This window comes from Daldinia loculata (assembly GCF_022478755.1).
Source record: "Daldinia loculata strain CBS 113971 unplaced genomic scaffold F4817scaffold_3, whole genome shotgun sequence".
Lineage (NCBI taxonomy): Eukaryota > Fungi > Ascomycota > Sordariomycetes > Xylariales > Hypoxylaceae > Daldinia > Daldinia loculata.
Genome location: NW_026054857.1, coordinates 740,826 through 753,658, shown reverse-complemented (window position 1 = coordinate 753,658; position 12,833 = coordinate 740,826). Strand labels below are relative to the sequence as shown.

The following is a 12,833-nucleotide window of genomic DNA, read 5'->3' as shown; positions in this document are numbered from 1 at the left end:
AGTCCACCTTTTGAGGCTCCAGTACGAGTCAATGTATTCCGTACCTTAGGAGGTAGGTATGTAGATAAGGATTTTTGATGACGTTTTTAATGACACTGTAATAAAAAAGCAATTGGGAGGAAGTGAGTTTTCTGTCGAGACTAGGCTAGATTAAGACTTTTTAGTTTAGTGATATAATGATTGCCTAGTGGATATAAATGTGTTTGTCGATAATATAAAAGAAAACAACAGTATATTGATAGTAGTAACGCCGCTGTATAATATATCATTTCTCAAAATTAGAAATGTGATTCAGGAGAGTAAGCTGACTACGGGATTGTATTCGGGCCCTAGCGGAAATTAAACACGGCAGGAATGCTGCAGCAGATGGAGGCTGAGCGCACGAGTTGAATATATCCCAGTTAGGTGACGACACAACGAAGAAAGCAATGTTGCAGAAAATCAATAATACACATCTTAAGCTGCTACTTTGTCACTTTCAAATTGACAGGCGGAGCTTTACCACAGTAGCCGCGCACTACGTGGCTATGTGCATATGTATACCTGTACTACCACAGCCCCGCTCAGCCCAACTACCCGGAAAGTGAAATGATTGGTTGTCCGGAGATAAAGTTTGGCTTACCCGTGAGTATTTTCCGTTTTCGAGGCAACCTTATCCGCCTGCCGAGTAGGTAGTCATTGCATACCAGACCTAATGCATCATATATGTTATTATGCAACAAACGCGCTTATCCAGATAAATGATATATCTCATTACCTAAGATAACAGGGCAAGGTTGATTGATTGATAAACATTCATCATCCATCACCTCAACAAACCGAAGCCTCGTCTCTCTTACTTGTTCCACATTCAGCCTCGCCACCAGTAAGACAGAACCCCGTCGATATCGACAAGAAACGCATTTACCGCCCCCTCGATAATATTAAGCATCGTCCAATCTACATCAAACGTACCTACATATTCATATCATAAGTCATGGCCGCACCCTCAAACAAGTCCGGCGACAAGCCTGCTACCGAAGCCTCCAAGGAGCAGCCCCAGGCACAGCAGAAGCCGGCTACTGCGCTAGAAGAGGACGACGAGTTTGAGGACTTCCCCGTAGAAGGTGCGTTATTTCTCTATCCCTTACCCTTAGCTCTCTTGTAATGATCATACACGTACCGCCTCTATCTACATTATACGGCCTTCTTTCTCATCCCGCAATATTCATAATCAAGTTAGCTGGATAGCTATCTGCCTTAGACAATCAACAACTAACACCATCAGAAACAGACTGGCCGGCAGAAGAGACCGAAGCAGCAGCGACAGCAGTGACGGGAGGCAACGGTACTACGACGCAACACTTGTGGGAGGAGAGCTGGGACGACGACGACACCTCCGACGACTTTTCCGCGCAACTAAGGTACGTTTATGTCTCGTCTATATACTTAGCACCTTCGGCCGTCGAAATCGGCATTATCAAGGCTTTTGACTATTCTCAAGTTAGCCTAGCATATAACCGAACTATGCCGTTTCGTTTTCCATATTTCCCCTATCTTTATGCCTCCCAATACTGACGTAAGTACAAACAGAGAGGAACTCAAGAAAGTCGAAGCCTCGAAGCGAAGATAAGACCGTATTTACGGATTAGGCGTTTTCCAGCACGACAATTAAGCAAGCAAGCAAGCAGGGCTAGTAGCATAAGGATCAGGCCATGACTAGAAAACCGAACTGCATTGTATCTATTCTCCAACGCTCCGCATTATTTCGCTAGGCGTAGAGCAAATGAGCAAGGCTTTGATTAATAGACCAGCAGACGTAGAGCTGCCGAATAGAGACTTCCTTGCCTTTACGTATCGAGACTTCTTTCTCCCTTGCCTACTAGCCAACATGAAAATCGATGTTATCATCAATATCTAGAACAATTGCATCATAGATAAAACAGCGAAATACGTATAAAATATGTACGTCTAATACTTTTATCAGTTATTCATCTAATTTTAGCCCTGTGGCTTTATCATAAGCTCAATACGTAACATTATCAATAACAGTAACAATGAAAAGGACCACCGCCTGGTTGATCCACCGTTACCAGCAACCCGTGCATTTAGCTAACCAACCCAAACCGGTTACCCCTTTCTAAGCCGTGCTAAGCGATGCTCACAGACGCACCGACCGCCCTAATTCTCATTTGGTGCTAAGAGCAACCACGCCGGGTAAGGCCTTGCCCTCCAGGAGCTCGAGAGAAGCACCACCACCGGTCGACACGTGAGAGCACTTGCTCTCAGCGCCGTACTTGGCAGCGACGGTGGCGGTGTCACCACCGCCGATGATGCCGATCTTGCCCGCGGCCACGGCGGCTGTGAAGGCGTCTAAAGTAGCCTTGGTGCCGTTGGCGAACTTCTCGAACTCGAAGACACCAGGGGGGCCGTTCCATAGAATGGTCTGAGCCGAGTCGATAGCCTCCTTGTATAGCTTGATAGACTCGGGACCGCAGTCGAGACCCATCCAACCGTCAGGAATGCCCTCCTTGTCGGTGGCCGTGCCGGTCTTGGCGTCCTTGTCGAACTTGTCCGCAATCACGTAGTCGACGGGCAGGACGACCTTGACGTTGTTCTTCTTGGCCTTCTCGATGAGCTTGCCGACGTTCTTGGAGCCAGCCTCGTCGAAGAGGGAGTTGCCGATGCTGACGCCCTCGAGGGTCTTCTTGAAGGTGAAGGCCATGCCACCGCAGATGATGATGCTGTCGACCTTGTCTAGCAGGTTGTCGATGAGCTGGATCTTGTCAGAGACCTTGGCACCGCCGAGAATGGCGAGGAAGGGGCGCTTCGGCGATTCAAGGGCCTGTGCGAAGTAGTCCAGCTCCTTCTTCATGAGGAAACCGGCGGCCTTCTGAGGGAGGTCAATACCGACCATAGAAGAGTGAGCTCGGTGGGCGGTTCCGAAAGCGTCGTCTAGAAGATATTTAGTTAGTATCAGGGTTATTACTATCACATTGACCTATATTATAGACATGAGCAGGGGTTCTTACTGATGTAGACATCACCGAGAGCAGTTAAGCCCTTGCGGAACTCCTCAACCTTGGCCTTGTCCGCCTTCACCTTCTTGCCCTCCGCATCCTTGTAAGAGCCCTCTTCCTCAGGGTGGAATCGCAAGTTTTCTAGCAGAACGACCTGGCCGTTGTCTGCCTTGTTCACGATAGCTTCAACCTCGGGACCGACGCAGTCCGGGGCGAACTCAACGCTCTTGCCTAGTAGCTTCTCAAGTTCTGGGACAACAGGCTTCAAGCTGTACTTGGGGTTGACCTTGCCGTCAGGGCGGCCAAGATGGGACATGAGGACAACAGCCTTTGCGCCATGGTCGATTGCGTACTTGATAGTGGGGACGGCACCGGCGATACGTTGGTTGTTTGTGACCTTCTTGTCTGCGTCAAGGGGGACATTGAAGTCGACCTGTGAGAGATATTATATTAGTCTCAGAAGTAAAATCGCGTATTATAATTAATGACAAAGTATCACATACCCGGATGAGCACCCTCTTGCCCTTTAGGTCAACATCCGTGATAGATAGCTTGTTTGACAGGGACATTTTGACAGATGGAGATATTCAATTGATCCTTAATCCGAAATAAGACTCTTAGGAAAAATAAGAGAATAACTAGAAAGAAGGATTGCGGTATTTCAGACGATGGTTGTTTTTTCTCTCTTGGACGTCCGTTGGGAAAAAGCACGCAGTTAGAAAGACCGCAGCAGAAAGAACCGGGACTAATAATAATACTTACTCAATGGAGGGGCAGAGGAGCAGAGGAGCAGAGGGGTAAGTTAGCAGCTTCCTTACAATTTGGTGGGGTGAGGTCAACGAGCTTTACGGGTGACGTCCTATGGGCTGCAACATACTTATGGGCTGCATCTAGCCACGCTAAGATCAAGCATGTAACCACACTAGATAATTTAGTGGTTTAATACATTGGCATTTCGAACGGTCTATAGGAGATTGCCGCCCTTTGACAAGCTAAAGACGCGATTCTCCGTTGATTTCGGCAAAATGTTCAATGTGTGGTGCCATGATTGTCGCCTTATTTTTCTTCTTCAGCTCTACTTACGAATTATTGGATCATATCTCCTTATAGCAACGTATGCCATGACAATGGTCTATCGTATTACAGTTTAGTTTGATAATAGCTGATGTTTTCCTTGAATTATCCAATGACATGCTCTGATCAAGACACGCATGCAGATAATACTACTAGTTTCTTGCATCTACTCAAGGTAAGTACAAGGTTATACCCAAGCCGCTGACCTTATATTTTTAACCCAAAAACGAATGCGCCCATCCAATACCCATATTATATCAGTCATATCGATTAACCCATGAAGACCACGCTCTTCGACGCCGTAACGTCTGCCGACACATCGTTTTAACGAATTTGATATACAGCGAAGGAAGAGTCTAGTAGTCTTTTCTACAAGGACTGATGGTTTACTAGAGACGAATGTTAGGAGAGTAAGGAGCCGTCTTTTGCTCGACCTCCTCAGAAGCATTTGTCAGTGAAAGATAAGCGGTCCAAGCAATACCGATAGTAGAGACAAAAGGCTATAGAGAATTATCAGTAAAAAGTGATTCGTAAAGTGTTCACTCGTAGCGGATGAAACTTACTAGCTGGAACTGAACTGGCATTAACCTAAAGTTGATAACCTGTACGGCAGGCCAAATCATGAAGTTCGCCTTCAGAGTTGGAATGTACATGTCCCTGAGCTTGTGAACGACCGCCCTACGGCCACCCCCTTCTGCTATTGTCATGACTGTAAAGAAACAAGCGATACCGAATGGAGCAAAAATCAGCTGGTCGAAAGCTACCCGCTTCATCGCCGGAGCGAATGCGCTCGTCTTCGTAATAGGAAATGCCCGTGAAAGGAAGCTAAACCACTTGTATTGGAGAGGAGCCATGGCGAAACCGTACGCCATGAACCTCGTTAGTCGCTCGAAGTCGAAGGGAGGTGGGAGAATCTTAGAATCCGGAATCAGGTCCCGTTCGTTCCAAGGGTTCTTGCGATCTAGCTCGTGGATCTCGATCGCTAACGTATCGTCTTTTGTAACGCCGCCGGGCTTTCGCAGGGCTCGTTGTCGGACGGATGTGATCGTCTGGGCTACGGTATCGGCAATACCTCCAAGGACGGCGTTCGTCACCATCATTGTAAGGACTAATTTTGGACGTATTAGCATCCCACATGGGAAATTCGGTGGGGATTGCGTGGTTAATACCTGGCCGTTCATCGTAGTAGGCGTTAAAACGCGACACCAAGCGCGCGACGATAACCATCTCGATAAAGAATATAACAGCATGAAGAAGAGGCTGGATGCGAGGGAAGAGTTAGTGATAAGCATAAAATATCAACTAAACGACAACAGCATCTGAGGAAATGGAGCAGTGATAGTGAAGACGATAATAATTATGTCGATGCTGATGTGGGATCGGAACAAATCTAGGTGGATAGGATCGTGCGGGATAGGTTAACGTACGATGCGGTCGAATATGAATTTGCTATTGACTGCTCGAGAAAAGCGGCGCCGGGTGAGTTCCCAAGACATTGTGGAAGAACCGGAGGAGATAAAAAGAATAAAATGTAAATCGTGCTTGTCGAATCCGGGGCGCGAAAACTGGGCTTCGCAAGAGGGCTTGTGCTGGGGATTTTACGATCGATGACGACAGATCGATGGCTCCGATAAGACAGACGAGCCCCGTTTTCGCCCCGTTAATCACCAAAACCCACAAAGATATGTCTTATTGAGCTGGGGGGACAACGTCGAATTCCGGATCTGATTGAACAGAGCCTGGATAAATAAATTTAGTTGGTTTAGACTAAGTTTTGATGATTGATGGAATTCTAGAGGGGAAACAATTAAATTCGAGTACGGGTACACATGGCAGTTTCAACGTTGGAGAAAAGGAAGGCCCGACGTTGGAGGGGGGGGATTGCACTGCCTTTAAGTCAAGTGACGTGACCGTACAAATAGTACCGACCGGCACTTCTTCCGCCTGGAAGGTACTAATGCAAAGCAATTAAATCTCAATTACGAAATACATGTATCATGTATATACCTGTTCTAAAGTCAAAATTCAAAACTTTTATGTTTCTTAAATAAGAACAACTAGTTAAACCCAAAATTAACTTGGCTAAGAAATCTTATTGTCATTCTCCTTGGATAATAACGAAGAGCCAAAAGACTCAAGACTATTGTCAATTATAGTTACCTAAGTACCTCTAGGTAGTTAGTTGCTTGTGTAAACCTATTCAACCTCTACCAATTATTCAATAATTATTAGATCTGTATCTTCGAAGTTATAGTTGCAAGCTTCTTATCTGATTGGCCGCAATATCTCTAATACAGGCACTCGATCTTATACTCTATATCCTTGACTTTGAACCCGAAAGACTTCCAAGGTTCCTCTAAATTCAACCTTTATATAATTATTAAGTCTCAGCTAAGCTGGTTTCTGAAGAATCACAGAATCGATTTTACAGGTCACCGTATTGCCGCTCACACTTGCACTCAGACCGCTGATGGAGTATACGCTTGCTCCATTGTAATTTTCGGGCTTTGTGTTGCACCAGCTCGAGTCGGTACCAGTACTTGTCTGTTTACTATTAGACCAGGGCAATCTCCGTGTTGAATGAAAACGACATGTTAAGGAGGGTAGGAAAGGGGTAACTAAAAATAGGGGTAGCTCAAGTTGATCACTTACAATTACGATATTCGAAAACGCAAGCGGACCAAAGTCCCAGTTGACACCCGTACTGCGAATAAATCAATCTCTTATGATCAAATATTAAATAAACAACGGACAGACATACAGCTCGATGGCAAATAATGCTTGGTTAAACGATTTATCGGCTAGAAATATGTCAGCTTTTCAAATTCAAAGACCTCTGAATTAAAAACTCCATCGAACTGTAACTTACCCAACGGGAAACTGTCCGTCACCTTTTGGCCCGTAGATTGCCGGGTTAGAGTTGACGTCCACGTCGAGCCGCTACTGTCTAGCTTGTTGCTGAACGTGACCTTTTCGTTGGCGTAGGTGTTAAAGCCGCTTCCCCATGGAAGGTCAGGGTTCGAACAACACCACTGTGAAAAGGGAGTTAGTGATTCCTTTATACAAGAGATGTATTGCGCAAGCCGTAACTCGAAATAAAAGCTAAGAAATAGAACTATGAAGTCCCATCAATTCTACATACTCCTGATCCGATCCACCACGTTCCACTTCTCCCATCAAGTACATTCTGGTATACACCAGTATTGTCAGTAGGTTGGAGTCCCGGCCACAAGTAGTACGTCCCAGCTTTCGGCAGAGCCGGGATCGTCATATCTCCGGAGAACGACGTGAACTTCTGTCCGGACGCCGGATAGTACCGGAGGAAATACCATGTTGCCGCCGACGCATTCCCAACAAAGGCCAAGAACGAGACGAGCAAGGCCGCCAAAAACATTTCGCAGCTAGGTAGGTAGTTATTCTATAGGTGCTTTAAATGTAATTAAAAAGGATTTAAGATTGACAACATTAAAAAATATCTTAAAGAGTCTGGATAAAAGGCAAGATTTATAAGTTCCATTAGGCAGATAGACTACAGTCTAGATTTCTGCTTTCGCTGGGTTACTTTCCCGATTCGTGAGTTATCTACATGGGTACTATCTATCGAATGACTATAGTCGCATTCATCGTGGAATAGAAGAAGCCGGCCCGGTTATTAAAAAGGCAGGCATATAAAGAAACATGCGGTAGCATTAGTAAAAATGCTATCAGGATATAAAAGATCTATACCAGGGTATCATCCCATCGGGTCCTATTTTTCCACGATTCGGGTTGGCTCAAATTTTATGCCATTAGAGTGTTTCGATAATGTAACTCTTACTTAACCGGTTTAAGCTTATCGCTCGTTTGAGTGATGTTAGGTGACTTGGTAATAATAAAATATGGCTATTATAGCGACTTTTTCGAAAATAGGGGTCACTTGATAGAATTAGTTAAAACTAGACACTCCCAATATCGTATGTGTCGATTTAGCGGCCTGACAAGCGGCCGAATTTTCGCGAGCTCATAAAGTCATTAAAGAGGTCTACAGTATCTCTAAATGCACCTATCACGCCCACAAGGCCGGCTACTCCCAAGACAAGCCCAGCGATCTCGGCCATCTCAGACGTGTATCTGGTCGCTGAAACAACTCAATTAGATTTGAAAAGCAAGGTACTCCGAGCAACAATTAAAGAATAATCTTAGGGGGATATAGAATCTAGAGGTCAAGTAATTATCGAGGTGTGGCTGAGAGCGTGGCATTGTCGTCAGTCGACACTGTCAGCAAGCCCAAGGCGGGCTCTATTGGGTAGCATCTTGGGCATTTTCGAGAACACTACCACAATACGTATTGAATTGTACAACACGTCACCTCCGCTATTTGCTACAGCGATTATAGAGTTGGGTGGTAATAGAATAGATCATCGCCCTTAAGTAGACTACGGATAAGTCCGCGATGAGGATCTTAGGGGATCTAAAAATGGTGCAAAACGCCATGTTATAGCTGAGGATAAGCATATCATTGGTGCCCCCTTCAATGACTTTAGGATTTACAATGTACCTAAAAAAACAATATTATCTATACTACAATTATTAATATAGTATTATATATATCCTAGGCCTAATACGACTTTCGATACTAGGAATATTGTATACCTTCTTCCCTTTACGACGATTACCTTTTAATAGGCAGTTGGGAACCCGACAGAATCTCTAGACTCATCAATTTTGTTAGAAACCATAGAGAGATAATTGCGTTTTTAAGGGGCTAACCATCTAGGATATAAAATATAGGTGATACGAGATTGAATGGAGAAGATTTCAGACATATTAAAGAAATACCTTGAACCTCATTCTGAATGTACAAGAGAGTGGGTGAGGAAGTTATCGAACCTAATATTAATATACAAAGAGGATCTAGGTATCTCTAGGAATAGAACTTCGAGAAAATAGCTCGAGGCTAAGAATTGCTGTTATTCACGTGGTCTTAGATAAACGAGGCTCTTTAATAGTGCTGAGAATATCAACGCACTACCGACTTGTCAGCACTATTGAATGCAATTAACCCCAATACGGCGTACAAAAGCTTACGCCATATCGTGGATATTGAATGATTGAGGTCTAGTCTTACAATCTCTGAGGTCAGCCAAAGCCACAAAGGACGACATGAGTGCCGTGATCTTACCAATAGTAATATCTTTCCCCTTAAACATCCACGCTGACGACATCCAAAAACCAAAAACTAAACTGCTAGCCACCCCGGACTGGCTGTGTATGTCATACAGTTACGCAGGTACGTGTGTAACAACCAATATCAGATTTCAGAGACGTCTATTAGACAATACAGGTACGCATCGAAATTTTAAGAACGTGTAGAAGTACAACTAGAAGCCAACTCTCTATCGCCACTTACGTTTAAATAATGTAACCCCATCTAAGTCATCAGTCATCCGGAACGCCCCCTAATTATCCTCAACCCCCCTTGTAGTCTGACAAGACTCTAAATTTAGTCAAGAGCCAATATCCGTTACCTATCCGCATAGTTAGGTGCTTGAGGTTGTCAGATCAAGACCCATTATACCGTAGTGGTTTCCCGGCAGTATCCGACATGTCGTCGCCCGAATCCGGCTGGTGGACGTAAAAGTCGGGACTGTTATTCTCCACGCTCATCTTGGCTGCGTTGTATCGTTTAAAAGCACTTTCGACTAATAAGCCAACCTCCTTCCTATTCCGTCCAATCACACCCACTGCGAGTAGCGCTTCCGTCTCTTCGATCCAGTCCTGTAGCCTCCTAAACCCTACACGGTCCTTCTCCAGTCTCTGTGGCTGTCCAGATCCCTTAATCAGAGCTAGAATACCAGCCAAGACCGTATTGATAGCTCCGAGCACGGTAATGAGAACTTCGTATCGTCCAGAATTTGGACCGATGGCAGTCAGTGCCGCGCCGATGACGATCTGAGCAAAGTAGCAAAGGTAGAGAAATGCAGTGAGAAGAGCGTTTTGGACGCCCTTGATCTGTTGAGTTTGAATCACGGATTTGTATATGCCAACCGCGGTATTGCGTCCTTCTTCGAGAGTACCACTCTCATTAGTATCGCGGGCATAGTTTATTCCTAGCGCCTTTCTAAAGATAACGAGGTTCTCGTCGTTAGGTCCACGGATAGCAAGGCCTGCAGGGGCTCCCCAAGATAGGTTGGTGATTGTCTTTATGGGTGCAGGGTCAGTCGGAGTTGGGTTCGCTATGCTTGGCTTCTGAGGCGAGGCGGGAGATCTAGATGACTTAGGTACCGAGGGCGAGCTTATCTGAGGAACCGAAGTCCTCGAGCCCGGGCTAAGGAGAGGAGAGTGGACATCCTTAATATCAGACATCGTTGTGAAACTTCTTGCCAAGAGATAGTATTTCCTCGTCTCGGACTTTGAGAGTAGCAGTATCTTGGATTTTGAAATGCTATGAATATTAATCCTCGAGTCAGGAGACTATGAAACCTTATTTATATATGGTAGCGTATATATCGTAGTAGATGCCACAAGTAAGGGCCCTATGAGTCGTCTCACCTGACCGAAGGGTCATGCACCGTTACATGATTTGCATCTCGTCATCGCCTCGCTTTGAATAGGTTCAATCTGTCTCACGTCTATTCTCATCACGCTGATAGGACTCGTCGCTAGTTGCTGACATAATTATATAACCTTATGGGAACTTGAAGAGGAATTGCTGACGTTGATCTCTCAGTCAGGGGTCGCTCCTCAGGGAGAGAAGCCAGGTAAGAGGTCTCGTAGGAAAGAACACTCGCTGTCCAAAAGTAACAATAGCATAGTCAGACTATAAGCCGAAAGTAAGCAGTACCGATCAGTGACGTCGGAGTGGACGACAAGGAGAGGTTAGCCGGCGCTTCCAGTGTGATAGTAACCCTACCTTGTAGAATATTTGGCTGACTCCATATCAAGAGAACTTCCCCTTGCCTCGGTCGTTCCGCAGCAACTTACCATCTTTGGATCGTTCGTCCTATCCCTCTTACGTACAATGCCGTTCCTCTTTCTACTGTTTCTTTCATAGTATTATATCATAAGTAAGAAAGTCGATATTGGTGGTGTAATTCTTATCAATCTTTAAAGATGGTCGAAGATCACGAGTTGTACACCAACATCGAACAGGTATACTAACCGTAACAAGCCAGCGACTCCGCTTTGTATGCAACGCAAATCCCAATATCTTCAGGACCTAATTCATAACACACTTCTGCTTTCTTTTTTTTAGATAAAAGAAAACCACTAAAGAGAGATGGATAAACGAAAAGAGTACAATTGAAATACAACGACCATATACCCCTTAAGATCGTTAAGTCAGAGATCATTCGGGTTGTGTTGGGGTGACTCGGATGACGATCTAGGCTGAGACAAGGGAGTCATTACTCCCATCCATCAGTTTCCTATCACATGCCACGCAACAAATTGTGTTAAAGGGGAATTCTACGAAGAACGTTTAACAATGTTTTATGTATGCGACACTATCATCCCGCTGAATCAAATCATGAAGTGCTATAAAACCATCGTCTACAATTTCGCCATCATACCAGTCCCGATCAATAAAATTCTATAATTGCATTTGACCAGGCCATGTCGCACGCTGGATGCACCACTCAATCAGTGATACCAACTCCGATAATTCGTCCTCATCGCGGGGCATTTCGTGAGACCCTTTATGTATTTGTATCTTTCTAATATATGGGTCGCAGAGCCCCGTGAGTTGAACTGAAGTCGGAAACAAAGGGTCATTCTCACCCCATACGTGTACGGTCGGTATTCTTATCTTCAGCTCCAGCGGAATTCTGTTCAGGTTTAACCCAAAACAATCGTCTGAGTTGAACACTGCCCGGCGCGCGTTAGTCGTATGAGTTGGTAAAGGACCAAGGCCTCGGTCTCGCTGCAGTTTTGCTTCCGCTACTACACCTTCTGCCTCGTTCGAGACAGGCACTCCGAGGTCCTTTAGAATCTTGAGCGGAATTCTTCCGTCGATGAAAATGGCGAATTTAAACGCTGGCGGTAACTCATGATCATACCACTGCCGATATAATAAGAAGCTGGAAACAACAGCGGCGCTTTGAGAAACTGCTAAGACGCCATCGTAGGGTCCATCATTGTCTAACTTTGTAGCTAGCCACTCGCTAGCCTTACGAATATCTTCGACTTCTTCAGCCTCGTAAAACTTATAGCGATGTATCTCATGGGGCGATGAGTTTTCCGCTGGTAAGCTTGAATATTGCAAAGGGCCGTTAACAAATTCAAACAAGAGGGTTGGGTTTGAATGTTGCAACTTTGGTAGTAAAGAAGCTATTCAAAGGGTCAGCAAGGGAGATAACATAGTTGTAATAATACATGAGTATATTAGGTACCTAATTCTGATTTTAAGATTGCCTGATTCTGGCTATCAGCGTGAAGGCAGAGTATTCTCATGATGGAGTTAGAACTTCGTATAGTTTATGAAAATTTTATCATGTAATGTCTACCAAGTCCCAAGTCGCTATAGAAACATTATATCCCGGATATCCGCCTACCCCCGGAGGTCCGGCTTCAAAGCTCTTACTCATAAGGCCAACCTGTTCCATACATAACTCCCAACTCTTTCGAAAAATGCTCATTTTAACTCAATACCTACAAGGCAAGTAATCAAATAATAGTCCATAGTCTAATTATATGTTCTTCTTTTTTTCTTGAAGGGACAAATCAAAGTACATGTCATGTACTCAACAACTATTTTACAAGAGATGTTATTGGTCTAGACGG

At 44.8% G+C, this 12,833-nt stretch overlaps 6 protein-coding genes across 6 annotated transcripts; 1 reads left to right on the top strand and 5 right to left on the bottom strand.

The window, feature by feature from the left end:
- Positions 1-725: 725 nt before the first annotated feature.
- On the top strand, positions 726-1,924 carry F4817DRAFT_324903 (DSS1/SEM1 family-domain-containing protein). The gene is made up of 3 exons (XM_049301696.1): positions 726-1,106; positions 1,274-1,403; positions 1,573-1,924. The coding sequence occupies exons 1-3, from the start codon at positions 977-979 to the stop codon at positions 1,610-1,612; spliced, it is 300 nt and encodes a 99-aa protein (XP_049163289.1). The 5' UTR covers positions 726-976; the 3' UTR covers positions 1,613-1,924.
- A 17-nt stretch (positions 1,925-1,941) lies between these two features.
- Positions 1,942-3,888, bottom strand: F4817DRAFT_324902 (putative phosphoglycerate kinase PgkA). Its single transcript, XM_049301695.1, has 3 exons — positions 3,503-3,888; positions 3,012-3,432; positions 1,942-2,934 (listed from the first exon to the last, which is right to left on the bottom strand). The coding sequence occupies exons 1-3, from the start codon at positions 3,566-3,568 to the stop codon at positions 2,168-2,170; spliced, it is 1,254 nt and encodes a 417-aa protein (XP_049163288.1). The 5' UTR covers positions 3,569-3,888; the 3' UTR covers positions 1,942-2,167.
- A 199-nt stretch (positions 3,889-4,087) lies between these two features.
- On the bottom strand, positions 4,088-5,949 carry F4817DRAFT_324900 (Mpv17/PMP22 family protein). The gene is made up of 4 exons (XM_049301694.1): positions 5,501-5,949; positions 5,243-5,333; positions 4,637-5,181; positions 4,088-4,573 (listed from the first exon to the last, which is right to left on the bottom strand). Exons 1-4 carry the CDS (start codon positions 5,567-5,569, stop codon positions 4,463-4,465), a joined length of 816 nt encoding a protein of 271 aa, XP_049163287.1. The 5' UTR covers positions 5,570-5,949; the 3' UTR covers positions 4,088-4,462.
- Positions 5,950-6,191: 242 nt separating this feature from the next.
- F4817DRAFT_324898 (uncharacterized protein) lies at positions 6,192-7,794 on the bottom strand. Its single transcript, XM_049301693.1, has 5 exons — positions 7,216-7,794; positions 6,943-7,105; positions 6,835-6,874; positions 6,726-6,777; positions 6,192-6,617 (listed from the first exon to the last, which is right to left on the bottom strand). The coding sequence occupies exons 1-5, from the start codon at positions 7,465-7,467 to the stop codon at positions 6,465-6,467; spliced, it is 660 nt and encodes a 219-aa protein (XP_049163286.1). The 5' UTR covers positions 7,468-7,794; the 3' UTR covers positions 6,192-6,464.
- A 1,353-nt stretch (positions 7,795-9,147) lies between these two features.
- Positions 9,148-10,813, bottom strand: F4817DRAFT_134760 (uncharacterized protein). The gene is made up of 2 exons (XM_049297792.1): positions 9,235-10,813; positions 9,148-9,175 (listed from the first exon to the last, which is right to left on the bottom strand). The coding sequence occupies exon 1, from the start codon at positions 10,416-10,418 to the stop codon at positions 9,615-9,617; it is 804 nt and encodes a 267-aa protein (XP_049163285.1). The 5' UTR covers positions 10,419-10,813; the 3' UTR covers positions 9,148-9,175; positions 9,235-9,614.
- A 491-nt stretch (positions 10,814-11,304) lies between these two features.
- On the bottom strand, positions 11,305-12,538 carry F4817DRAFT_324895 (serine hydrolase FSH). Its single transcript, XM_049301692.1, has 2 exons — positions 12,443-12,538; positions 11,305-12,380 (listed from the first exon to the last, which is right to left on the bottom strand). Exons 1-2 carry the CDS (start codon positions 12,501-12,503, stop codon positions 11,644-11,646), a joined length of 798 nt encoding a protein of 265 aa, XP_049163284.1. The 5' UTR covers positions 12,504-12,538; the 3' UTR covers positions 11,305-11,643.
- Between the last annotated feature and the right edge of the window lie 295 nt (positions 12,539-12,833).